This window comes from Curcuma longa, chromosome 11, assembly GCF_044706935.1.
Source record: "Curcuma longa cultivar G26 ecotype Majalengka, Jawa Barat chromosome 11, ITB_CL_G26_1.1, whole genome shotgun sequence".
Lineage (NCBI taxonomy): Eukaryota > Viridiplantae > Streptophyta > Magnoliopsida > Zingiberales > Zingiberaceae > Curcuma > Curcuma longa.
The window spans coordinates 18,746,879-18,760,109 of NC_133871.1; the positions used below are offsets into that span (position 1 = coordinate 18,746,879).

The 13,231-nt window shown below is 36.1% G+C and overlaps 2 protein-coding genes across 2 annotated transcripts; both read right to left on the reverse strand.

Annotated features, from left to right (window-relative positions):
* Nucleotides 1-1,264: 1,264 nt before the first annotated feature.
* On the reverse strand, nt 1,265-5,839 carry LOC141838661 (cysteine-rich receptor-like protein kinase 2). Its single transcript, XM_074726201.1, has 7 exons — nt 5,107-5,839; nt 4,796-4,921; nt 3,959-4,086; nt 3,560-3,773; nt 2,124-2,355; nt 1,884-2,034; nt 1,265-1,698 (listed from the first exon to the last, which is right to left on the reverse strand). The coding sequence occupies exons 1-7, from the start codon at nt 5,837-5,839 to the stop codon at nt 1,381-1,383; spliced, it is 1,902 nt and encodes a 633-aa protein (XP_074582302.1). The 3' UTR covers nt 1,265-1,380.
* A 1,904-nt stretch (nt 5,840-7,743) lies between these two features.
* On the reverse strand, nt 7,744-11,754 carry LOC141838660 (cysteine-rich receptor-like protein kinase 2). Its single transcript, XM_074726199.1, has 7 exons — nt 10,964-11,754; nt 10,442-10,576; nt 9,405-9,532; nt 8,994-9,207; nt 8,658-8,889; nt 8,361-8,511; nt 7,744-8,199 (listed from the first exon to the last, which is right to left on the reverse strand). The coding sequence occupies exons 1-7, from the start codon at nt 11,694-11,696 to the stop codon at nt 7,858-7,860; spliced, it is 1,935 nt and encodes a 644-aa protein (XP_074582300.1). The 5' UTR covers nt 11,697-11,754; the 3' UTR covers nt 7,744-7,857.
* Between the last annotated feature and the right edge of the window lie 1,477 nt (nt 11,755-13,231).

The following is a 13,231-nucleotide window of genomic DNA, read 5'->3' on the forward strand; positions in this document are numbered from 1 at the left end:
CTTACTGATATAATCATTTTAGGATGCTTTTAATTATTTTAAATCAAATTTTATTAAATTTATATAATTTTGATTAAGTATGAAAAAAATTATATTAGTGTTCTCTCTATATTGATCGAGCTGAATAATTTACTCTCGATGAAGTGTAGGATCGCTGGGGCCGATCGTGTAGAATCGCTGAAGTGATGGATTTTTTTTTTTTTAAGAGCTGAATAATTTACTTTTATTATTACAACAGCGCTTAAATAAAAGTATTTTCAGAATAAAGGATATTATTTTAATATCTAAAAAAAGAAAGGATGCTGATATGATCCTATTGATTTTTGCCGGAAAACAATCCGTAAATGGTCAGCAAAATTGAGATAGCATGACGTAGTCCATCCTGAACCTAACTCTGTCGTCGCTGTTTTTGACCTTTGGTCAGAAATAGGTAGTTCAGTCAAAGTTTCGTAGGAATATTTTAAAAAAATACTTTTACAATAATAAAATATCTCTTTTTGGTAATATTTAATTCGTTAATTCCATTTTTCAATAATAAAATATCACAAGATTTAAAGACTTCTCATTAATCATCAATGTGAATGATCAGCCTGTGCTAATTACTGTATTGTAAACTATATATGCGTTTTCACTATTTCATTGGGCTTCTTGTTTGTCTCATTGCTCTTCATTTGTCATTTTGCACATTTATTCAAAATTTCAAAACATTAAACTAAAATGGTTGTTTCCTTAAAATAGAATTTTTTTTTACTTTTTAAAATAAATTCTCTTGTATTTTTTCATTAATACTCTCTTTTATTATTCAATAGCACCTCGAGGAATTTACTCAAACATTCACGATTTGAAACTCAATTAAAAAACACCTAAGGATATATATATATATTTTTCTAATGGAATAAATTACCACAACTATATTAATTCTATTCACACGGGTGAATATTATTGCACTGCCAATGTCAATACAATTTTAGGGGTATGAGATAAAAATCTATCTGGACTGATACTGTTAGGAACTGATGAGATATAGAACCAGAATCATGTTAACTTGTTAGCATTACCTTTCTAAGGAACAATAATGATGATAATCCAGTTCTTAGCTCACTTAAGACATATATTCTTCAATCTTAAATATACAAATCAACATATATGAAATATACACATATAAATTAACATGTGTTGTCTATTATTGCAACAATAATAATAATAATAATAACAATCAAACCTTTATTCTACATAGTGGAATTTAACTATATGAATCCTTACATAATATTACATACTAAATCTCCTTCTTCCTCTACTAACGTGCGATTACCTATTACTGCAGTTCATAATTAAGAAACTATGGTTTACTCCATAAAATAAAATATTACTTGTGGAACATCAACGAGCAGAAACTTGAGAAATCGAAACAGTCGCATGCGAAGTAGAAGATAATAAGCTGGTAGCCGAGGGTGTATCTCCATGAACTCTACTTGCAGCATCTATGAAGGTTGGTCTTGTGAGCTCAAGAGTAGCATCACTTTGCCCGAGCAACATAACAACCATCTCAGACATGGTCGGCCTCGCAGCAGCAGCAGACTGTGTGCAGAGAAGAGCTATTTTAATGATCCTTTTCACTTCCTCTGGAGAATATTCACTAGGATCTAAGGTTTCGTCCACCAGCTCAATCAACTGATCACGTTCATATAGTTTCCAAGCCTGTCTCGAAAAAGGTAGACAAAGAGAATCAAAACACAAGATGGTATAAATGAACATATAGAATATATAAATATGATATCTTGCCATCTAACTGTTTGGGGTGAGATACCAGTTCGCTTGTGTTTCTGTTTTATTTGTTATCATAAAGTTCATACTTGAGATTACATAAGGGTTATTGCGATTACCCATTCAAGGAGATACTGTGCGTCAGGCTCGAGTTTTACGTCATTGCTTTGCCGGCCACTTATTATTTCGAGAACAACAACTCCGAAGCTGTATGTATCAACCTTTTCGGAAAGTTGCCCCTGAATTACATACTCAGGTGCTGTATACCCCCTACATGATACAGTATTTGAGAATTTGAAACTAGCAGTTACGAATATTGTGGAATGACTGCATGGGAATTTAACTCTGTAAAGACTTACAAAGTGCCAGCAAACCTAGTGCTGAGGTGACTCTTGTCCTCCGGCAGAAGGCGTGCTAGGCCAAAATCTGCAATTCTTGGCTGGAAATCATCATCAAGCAGAATGTTGCTACATTTTATATCACGATGTATGATGCAAACGTGGAATTCCTGATGCAGGTAAGAAAGACCACGAGCCATGCCGACAATTATGGAGAATCTCTGCTTCCAGTTGAGGAATCCACGTCTGTCACCTGTAAAATGATTTCAACAAGGCACAAATTAACAGAAGAAACTCAAACTTATATCAATTTCTCCAAGGCTGGATGCAACTGACAACTTTCAGTTCAGGTACTTGATCACATACGTACGAAAATGAACTCAGATAAGTGAACAGAAGAAACCCTTTTTTTAGGAGAACAGAAAGGGGGAAAAAACTACTCGGTGATGAAGACATAATTTAAACTGAACTCCTTGTGCAATAAAGGAAGGTCCTTACCAAATGAGCTAGTTAGTTCAATCAAAGAAAAATTATGATAATTTTTCAAAGAAAAAATTAGTTAAAATACTTTTACTTGAAGCGCTTTGACTTTGACAATAATCAATTAACCATAAGAACCAAATGGTATTCTCAGATATAACTGAAAGTTGTATTCCAAAAAAGTTTCTACCATTTCTCTATGCAATAGGTTAATTCAATTTTACTGAAAACCTGAATTTACTCATCTTAAATTAAAGTAACACAAGAGATCGATCAATGATACTTATTTTGCACCTTTTGGTCCCTTCTATGAAACAATTGTGTGCATTGAAGCACCACCTATTTCCTGGTTTTTGCTTTTGGCAACAATTGACTACGCCAAGGTCCCAAGACAAGCAAAACAATGTTTTCAAGGAAGAAATTTGAGGCATCTTTTAGTCTATTTTTGCCTCACTTCTGTCTAATGTTGTCTCACAATTTTGAGATTGTCCAACAGTTTTATTTAGTATTAATTTGCAGTTTTCCAACCTAAGCATTGTCATCTAACTATGCATAGCATAACTTTAAACTTTTCAAGAAAACCAATGGCAATTATGTCCAAGCTTTAAAATTGTGCAACACTAATCTAATTAATATGATTATTGCATAGCAAATTGGTTAAGGAAAAACATCATATGTCAAACAATTAAGTCCTACAAAGCACAAGATACTACAGAGACCACCAATGAGTGAGGCATATATTGATTGGATGTAGTGTTTCAGTGATTCTTATTTATCAAAACAGTAACAATAAACAAAGGTGAGAAACCACAAATTAACTTTAATGATCTTGTGCACCTATTGGCTAAATAGAAAGCACAAAGAAAATGAAACTCAGACTCAGATTTAATTGTACACATCAAAAATATCCATTTAATAATGAAGCAGGCATTCAAAGTAAGATGCAAGCTGTTTGTGTGTTGAAATTAAGAAATTACCAAATATGAATTTGTCAAGGCTGCTATTTGCCATGTACTCATAGACAAGAAGAAAATCTTTGCCTTTGCTAGAACATCCAAGCAGACGAATTAAATTTCTATGGTGAACATTGCTAATGAGCTTCACTTCAGTCTGAAAATCTGCTCTTGCCCTACTAATTTGAGCAATTGCTAGTCTCTTTACAGCAACTGTTTTCCCATTTTTCAGTATACCCTGTGAAAATTAGAACTTGTCAGCGTATATTAACTGACTCTTTTAGCATAGAGCAATTATGTATATCAACTATGCCATTGCAATTGTTGAGGATAGAAGAAAAACATTGAAACTTCACCCAATTTTCCAGATCTGATGCATGATTCATCAAAAACAAAACATTTTAAACAATTAATGGGTCTCACCTTGTACACATCACCAAAACCTCCTCCTCCTAATTTGCTGTCTTTACTGAAATTATTTGTAGCTTTTTTTAGATCCTTGTAATGGAAATTCAATGGACCTTGTAACTCAGTTGCCCCTAATATATCGCCTGCACAAAGATAACCTCATGAGAAATTACTTGGATACAAAGCATAAAATGTCAAGCGTGGTTCATTTTGCAAAACGGAAACACCTAGAACTTCGCACGACTGAAACTCATTAGCATGAAGAGAAATAGAAAACTGGCATGACAAGTTAATATCCTTTCTACTTTTTTAAGACCAAATGAATCATAATTGATTTCATCCTATAACTATAATTTTTTTAATAAATACAATCCTGTTAAATGCATTTCAGCCTGTTAGTAAATACTCATTAGAAAGATGATGTATGTCAAATCCTCAATAATTGACTAAACCCTCAAATAATATAGAAAAGTAGGCCAAAAGGTTGCTTTAACAGGATTAGTTCAGCCGTTAATGAGAAGTCCTTTTGTCAACTAGCTGCCTCCATTATTCTACCAATATTTAGTCAAACAAATGATGCCGTCGACTATATACAAAATAGCATTCGAGTTTCGTTTCAGCAAGAAAAAAATGAGATGATTAACATCAACGTCAATGGAACTACTGATGATGCATGATTAAAATCAATGAACTATCACATTGATTTATGAAGAGAATGAATATGTGGCTGGTCTTTCTTCCCCTTATCATACAAAAGAAAAATAATTTGTTGAACTAACTACTTGCTAGTTCCCTGGAAAGAATTCTAACCTTAACTTTCAGGTAAGTAGAGAATAGATTGAATTCACGAACCTTTTCGACCTCGTTGATCTCTGGATCTCCTGATCCACAGAAGTGTCACAAGCCCTAGAAGAAGCAACAGGCCGCCGACTCCTCCAGCGACTCCCCAAATGATGGCCCTTCGCTTGTTCGATCTCCCTGTTCCATAACCAAATCCATAGCTTAATTAGTACCATAATTACACACAAAAAACGTATTTTTATCTGGAAGAGAGTAAGAAAATAGAAGCCCCATATTTCATGTTAAAAACCCATGAATCACCATGAAAGCTTAAGCAAGAACCAATCTTGTTAAGCGGAAACCATGACTACGGCTTTGCTCACCAGAATTCAAGAAAGGGGATAAATCCATGGTTTGGTTGGCGGGGAAGAAGGACTCGTTGGAGTATCTCATGAAGCAGCCGGTGTCCACAGCCCGGCCTTCGGCGGCCGGAAGGCACAACCCTGCATTATTCACCGCCGCTGCCAGGCACTGGCCGCACCCCTCCACGCTGACCGTCTCCACGCACTGCGCTATCCCGAACACCCCCTCCCTTTCAGCCGCCGCGAAGAACTCCGGTGTCCTCGGCGTGGCAGTGCTCAAATCCTCCAACAGCTGCCGAGCCGCAGCGGCGAGCCCGCCCGTCGTGTTGCGGCTACCGCAGATGTTGAATAGCCCCGGGAGCGTGCCCTGGTCAAAGAAGGGGCCGCTCTCGTAGCGGAGGAAGCACTCGTCGTAGATGGCGCGGGCGCCATTGGCGGCGCCGCACCGGCGGATACGGACAGCGGCGGCAGAGAAGCAAGTGAGGCAGTCGTCCGTGGAGAGGTAGCCGCGGCACTGGAAGAGCGCGTAGACTTGCTGGGCGGAGCTCCGTGCGGTCGCAAAGTGGGGGCCGGAGGAGATGGTGGAGCGGAGGTCGGCAAAGGTGCCGTTGATTGTGGCGGCGAAGGCGGTGGCGTTGGTCACGTTGTATACGCTGCAGATGTTCAGGATGTGGTTGGGCTGAGAGTCACCGGCAGTGATCCGACTCCATAGTATAAGCGCCACGAACGCGAGCGCCGAAGCGACGTAGGCCATGCTACGCGGTCGGGACACCGGATGTGAGCTGTAGGGAGTACGGCACCGCAGGAGACCATCATAGATTATATAGAATTCAAATCCACTTTACGTTGATCCAATATAACGCGTTTAGTAATCGATATAACGTATTTAGTCTAACAATATAACAAGGAAAATTATGACAACCCATTTAAAATTCATTTTGAAATTATAAATACGCTTTTTTAAAAAACTGAACATTTATTTATATTTATTTACAACGAGGGTTTTGATAGAAGGATCCAAAAACAACTGGTATTCCCTCTCAAGTCATTCATGCATGTAATCATAAAGTTATAAGTAGATCTGCGCAAGACAAACATAGTTTAACATTAAATAAATAGATAAATGTAGTTTAACCTTTTAGTTTTGATCAACTCCAATCAAATGATATCATTATTTAATGAAGTGATGGAGTGAGTATAAAATAATAAAAAATTTAAAGACAAATTTGTGGATAATTTATAAAGTTTTTCCTGATATTTGATAGCCTCTTTAAAATTTTAACATTCTAATAAAATTTTGAAGAGTATCACTATTTGATAGCTTGTTTACAAAATTCATCCTCTAGTTTCTCTAATTAATAGCCACTTCATGTATTCTAATTTAACAAGATAATTAATTTATGTTTTAAATAAACCTCCATATAAATTTTGTCATTTCTCCTAAATTGGTAATTTAATTAGACAAAAAGAGACTATTCACACGTAGTATACAAATTTTACATCTTACCATTCTACACACAGTCTAAGTTGGCTTGAATACTCTTACTCTTCCTTTAATTAATTGATAGTTTAGATAATTCACACGAGCAAAAAAATTAAAGAACCATTCAAACTTAGAAAAGAAATTGATTATAATTCTACAAAAAGTCTATATTTAGTCATTTTACCATAAACTGACTTTGAATACACCTACCCAATTCTCAAATTATCTTTCTTATTCTCCTACCTACCTAATTACATTGGTCAACTACTTTTCTTTTAGTGCCCTCACAATCAATTAGAAAAGAAGTCAGTCATAATTCTACAAAAACTTGGACATATATGTTACTATTCTACATTGATAAGTTGACTTGTGGTCGTCAAAATTGAATTGAATACTCCTACTCTCACACCTAAGCATAAAAATAAGGGACGTTCAAATTTGAAAAGGAAGTTGTTCATGATTATTCATTGTCTAAATTGTCTCGTGGTGAGTGGGATACTCATAGTCTTCCTTCCTTTATTGATCGATAGAAATAAAGGATCATTCAAACTTAAAAAAGACATTCATCATGAATGTACATTGTCTAAATTGTCTCGTGATCTAAACTGAGTGGAACTCCTATTCGTCCTGATCGATAAAAAAATAAGGCACCATTCAAACTTAAAAAAGAAGTTGACCATGATTCTATATTGTTTAAATTGTCTCGTGGTCTAAATATAATTGAGTGGAATACTCCTAGTCTTCTTTCATTTATTGATCAATAAAAATAAGGGACCATTCAAACTTGAAAAAGAAGTTGATCATGATTCTACATTGTTTAAATTGTCTCGTGGTCTAAACTGAGTGTAATATTATTCCATTTAGTAAAAATAAGGGACCATTCAAATTTGAAAAAGAAGTAAAATTCTATATCTTACCATCCCACATTATATTGTCTGGAGTAACTTGTAGTACTCTTAATTAGTCTTCCTTCATTTGAAACTGTCAATTTATTTTATTCAAATTGTCAAATTATATATTTTACCTCTCTGATGGTGCTCTCGTAAATAATTAGGTTATCGTCAATTTAATTTCCTCTGTTTCTAAAAATTGATTGGAGCAAAGAAATTGCAGTCTTTTCTAAAACATCATCGGTCAGTTTAAACAGCTGCTCTTATAATTAACTAGAAGGCATTACACAAGAATCGTGACAATCCAATTCTCAGGCTCAAACAATCTCGATATACAGATGTGACTCGCATCATGTAATTCTGAATGATATATTTTACTTCATCATTCGTTTGTGAACATCAACGAGCAGAAAATTGCAATGTCGAAAAAGTTGCATGTGAAGCTGCATTTGGAATTGCATGTGACATCGAAGATGAGCCACCAGACGATGAAGATGCTTCTCCATGAACCCTACTGCTGGCATCTATGAAGGTAGGTCTTGTTGGCTGAAGATTGTCATCAATTTGGTCCAGCAGCAGAACTACAATCTCTGACATGGCTGGCCTTGCAGCAACCGTAGACTGGGTGCAGAGAAGGGCAATCTTAATGATCCTTTTTACTTCTTCTGGTGAATAGTCACTAGGATCCAAGGTTTCGTCCACCATCTCCAATAACCGGTCTCCTTCATATAATTTCCAGGCCTGTTTCAGAAAAGGAAATAGATGAAGGTTCAAATCACTGGATGATCCTAGAACATTACTCCTATCGATAATTTGTGATAATAAAAGCAGATACAGAAACAAAACAGTTTGATGTATCTCATCTCCCATCCAATATTTGTGATAGTAGCAACTGTCGTTACCCATTCAAGAAGATATTGAGTCACAGGTTCGAGTTTTATGTCGTTGCACTTCCGGCCGCTGATTATTTCAAGGACAACAACGCCATAGCTATATGTATCAACCTTTTCAGATAACTGCCCGTGAATTGCATACTCAGGTGCTGTATATCCGCTGCATGATACATCGAGAACTTTGAATCAATAGATGTACAGTTTCCTTAATGCATCATAAAAGAAACAAGCATGTAGCAATTACCAAAGAAAATGACTGCAGATGAATGACAATAACAAAGAATATCGCATACTGTTAAGACTCACAAAGTGCCAGCAAATATAGTGCTAAGGTGACTCTTGTCCTCAGGGAGAAGTCGTGCCAGCCCAAAATCTGCAACCTTTGGCTGGAAATTGTTATCGAGCAGAATGTTGCTGCATTTTATATCGCGGTGTATGATACGGACATGGAATTCTTGATGCATGTAAGCAAGACCACGAGCTGTCCCAACAATTATATCAAATCTCTGACTCCAGTTGAGGAACCCATGTTTATCGCCTTCCAAATGATTTTTAAACAATACCGAGGCTCATATTAAACAACAAAGCATGCAATTCAAAGACAAAATGTAAGCAGCTTGTATGTGAAAAATAAGGAGTTACCAAATATGAACTTGTCAAGGCTGCCATTTGCCATATACTCATAGACAAGAAGAAAATCATCACGTTTGCTAGAATATCCAAGCAGACGAACTAAATTTCTATGATGAATATTGCTAATCAGCTTCACTTCGCTATGAAAATCAGCTCTTGCTCTACTGGTTTGAGCAATTGCCAGCCGTTTTACAGCGACCGTTCTCCCATTTTTAAGTTGACCCTGTGAAAATTATAATTGTCAGTACATCTGCATTCATTCTGTTAGTATAAGTATTAAGTGTAGTTTGGATATGATTATACTAACTTTTTTTTGTATCTTCTGTTGATAAAAAAACGATCACATATTTTTCCCAAAAATTTCACTTGGAAATTATGATTCATCAAGAAAGCAACATCTTTAACAGTTCAGGACTTCACCTTGTACACATCTCCGAATCCTCCTTCTCCTAGTTTATTTTTTTCACTGAAATTATTTGTAGCATTTTTTAGATCCCTGTAACGGAAATTTAGTGACCCCTGTAATTTGGTTCCTCCCAATGTATCTCCTGCTCAAAGATAACCTCGTGAGAACTATTTAAACAAGAAACAATAAAGGCACACCCAGTAAAAGAATGTGAATCAATGTGAGAATCCTTGAATCTGCTCTGGCAACAAAAGGCTAATTAAAATAAACACAATAAATGGTCTTGAACAAACACAATGCTCAGTTTGACAATGTGCATGTTTAATTGGAATGACAAACAATCAATCTTAAACACCTCTTTATACTTCAATACTAAACAAGCAGAATATGAACCCAAGTAAGCTCCACCTGTTGATGTGCATCAACAAAGCTAAGGAGGAGCTGATTCAAAATAGTGACATAAGTTCGGTTTGTACAAGCTAATAGAACGATGAAAATTAAATATTATCTCAAACAAAGTTCTATCAGCATCCACCATGTATAGATATAGATATAGATATTAGCATCTAAATCATAAAAACCTTAATTGTTTGTATCTTTGGAAAAGATAAGGAGATTGAGCTTCTATGTTTCAACGAAAAGAGCCATGAAGCAGGTTTACCCTATTGTTTGATAGTGGCCATAATGCACACTTCAAAAGCAAGGATTTGTCGATGACATATATAGCTATGCCATAGTAAAATAGTAGGCATGAAGTTATACTCGCTATTAAGTTTGGATCAACACAGCAAAAAGTGTTAATTTCCAGATGCGACGGCTTCACAACCTGACATGGCCGCCTTAGCTGACTCTTCTAATGATAGCAGAACTTGGTTGACTACACAAATTTGTGATGAAAACCGATATGTATCTCAACTCCCGGACCTAATCAAACAAAATGATGATTTTTGAGCTTAATTATTACTACCTACTAGGCACTTGGAGAAAGAACAGAAGTCCATACTTGATGGGAAATTAGCAGACCAATAAAAATAAGATCAGATTCATAAACCTTCAGATGGATTTCGTTGATCTCTAGATCTTCTGATCCACAGAAGAGATATAGCCCCTAGAAGAAGCAACAGGCCGCCGACTCCTCCAGCAACTCCCCCAATTAAGGCCCCCTTATTGCTCGATTTCGCTCTTTCTGTGTTCCATCATCACATTCCGATCGAGATTAAATCAGAAAGAAATAAAAATCACTACTCTCATGAAAAGATGAACAAAAATTAGTTGCCGAAGAAAAATCTGGAGGAAATAGGACTACTGTGTTTAGCGACAGTTTGTTTTTTTATAAAACATTGGCTATTTATTATTATTATTATTATTATAAGCGCATTTGGTATTAAAAATCATTAAATTCATATAAAAAAATCGACGAACTGAAACTCTCGATTCAAAAACAGCGATTTTCCTAATTATTATTATTATTATTATTTTTTATGCTATTTTATAAATTTTATATGTATACTTGAAATAAAAATGTGGTTGGTTCAGTTAATTGATGAACGGGTCAATGGAGGAGTCACAGCACCTGAATTCGTCAAGTAAGGCGACAGATCCACCGTTCGATTGGCCGGGAAGAAGGACTCGTCGGAGTACCTCATGAAGCATCCGACGTCCACAGCCCGCCAGTCGGCGCTCGGCAGGCACAACTCCACGTTGTCGACCGCCATCGCCAGGCACTGCTCGCACCCTTCCTCGCTCACTGTTTCCACGCACTGCGCCACAGCGAACACTCCCTCCCTCTCCGCCGCCGCGAAAAAATTCGGAATTCTCGGCGTGGCAGCGCTCAAATCCGCCACCAGCGACCTCACCGAGGTGTTGAATCCTCCGGTAGTTGCGCTGCGGTCGCCGCAAAAGTTCCCGTTATCAGAGAGCGTCGCCTGGTCGAAAAAGGGTGAGGTCTCGTAGCGGAGGAAGCAGCCGTCGTAGAAGACGGTGCCGCCGTAGGTGGATCTGCAATTTCGAATGAGGCCTTCGGCGGCGGAGTAGCACGCGAGGCAATCGCCGGCGGAGAGGTAACCGCGGCACTGGAACAGGGCGTAGAAGGTCGGAACGCCCGGGCGGATCACGGTTGCGAAGAGAGCAGAGGTGCTGTCGGAGAGGGAGGAGCGGAGGTCGGCGAGGGTGTCGTTGAGTATTGAGGCCAAGGAGGTGTTGGAGACGTATGCGCTGCAGCCGTCTCGGAGGAGGTTGGTCTGGGGGTCACCGATGATAACACGACTCCACAGTAGAAGCACGACAAACCCAAGAGTGGATCTCATGATGCCGATCGGGTCGCCGGAGGTTGGCTGGGAGAACCGCACCGGTAGAGAAGATTGGCTTTCTATTGACCACAATGAAGTTGTGGATTAATGCTCTGTTACCGACGTCATTTGTAATGAATACGTATTATTTGGTAACAACGATATAAATCATAACGTGGAAAAAACTGTAACCCCGTTATACTTCAAAAAAATATGAATTTAAAAATAAATTAAAAAAAGAAATATTTTGTAAATCATATTTCTTTTTTCTTAGCTTAAATTCGTATTTTAAAGAAGTTATTAATTTATTTCTTTTCATTGAAAAAAAATTATAACACGTGTTATTGTCTACCATTCTCATTTCTCATTTCTCATGTCCAAGAAAAATCCACTTGGTACAAAAAAAAAAAATAAATTATAACATGTGTCATTGAACCCAATTTTGTTGTCGTTGATTTTGACCTTTGGTTGGTTCAGCCAAAGTTTGTTAGGAAGGTTAAACAAAACTTTTACAATAATAAAATATCTCTTTTAGGTAATATTAAATTCATTTTACAATAATAAAATCTAGTAAGATTTAAAAAATATTTTATTAATTATCAATGTGAATGATCAAACTAATTGTGTATTGTATTGTAAGTATAAATTAAACATGAATCAAAGTCTTTTATTTTTTTTGATTATTGCATTGGATTTTTTGTTTGTCTCCGTAGCTCTTCTTGTTTTATTTATGTCAAAATTGTAAGATGTTAAAATGAAAAAGTTGTTTCTTTTCTTCAAGATGAAATCATTTTTTATTTTTTAAAATAAATTATCTTATATTTTTTCATTAATATTGTTCATTATTTGTTTTTTATTTTTTTAAGAAAAAAAGTTTATTTCTTTTGTTCTTTTGTTCTTATTATTATTATTGTATAATTTAACTCTTTGAAAAAAATTTCTCCTCGTGGCTCTTGATTAATTTTCTGTTCTATATCGTTAGATATTCTTTTGCTTTTATATATTTTTTTCTTATCTATGAGTTTTTTGGAAAAATCAATAATTAATTTTTCACTTACGGACTATTTTGCTAGTTTGATTATCCAACTATTCACCACAAGAGTATTCTTTTTATGTATAGAGAAGAAGTATCATGTTCAAGTTGTTGCAGTATAATTTTTCCATAAAAATGAAAAGATACTACCATTTAAATTCCCACATTTGTTAAATAATAATAATAATAAATGCGCCCAGTAACCGCCGGTTTGAGTTTTTTGGGATTTTTTGATACAAATGCAAATGCAACTTAAATGAGTCTATCCAATCATTTACCTTTTTTTTTTTATGGTGGCTCCACTCGCGAAGTAAAACATGAATTTAAAGCAATAGGTGAAGTGAAGTTTTGTGAAATCATATATACGCATTATGGAACTTTGAAACCTTACTATTTGGACCTACTAAATCGTAGTATATATATGCATTTCAGGATTTTGAAATCGCAGAATTTCAAGTTTGCTAAACTGTAGTATTTGAAAGTTCATAAACACAATTATCGTTTCTAGCTCGATCTTTGA

Excerpts from the sequence above, each read along its gene's own strand:
- LOC141838661 (XM_074726201.1), bottom strand. The coding sequence starts at position 5,839 with ATGGCCTACGTCGCTTCGGCGCTCGCGTTCGTGGCGCTTATACTATGG. Across the intron at positions 3,774-3,958 it reads GTTTTGGTGATGTGTACAAG|GGTATACTGAAAAATGGGAA; the intron begins GTGAGACCCATT and ends TAATTTTCACAG. Across the intron at positions 2,035-2,123 it reads ACTAGGTTTGCTGGCACTTT|GGGGTATACAGCACCTGAGT; the intron begins GTAAGTCTTTAC and ends TGTATCATGTAG.
- LOC141838660 (XM_074726199.1), bottom strand. The coding sequence starts at position 11,696 with ATGAGATCCACTCTTGGGTTTGTCGTGCTTCTACTGTGGAGTCGTGTT. Across the intron at positions 10,577-10,963 it reads GCCTTACTTGACGAATTCAG|AAAGAGCGAAATCGAGCAAT; the intron begins GTGCTGTGACTC and ends GATGGAACACAG. Across the intron at positions 9,208-9,404 it reads GATTCGGAGATGTGTACAAG|GGTCAACTTAAAAATGGGAG; the intron begins GTGAAGTCCTGA and ends TAATTTTCACAG.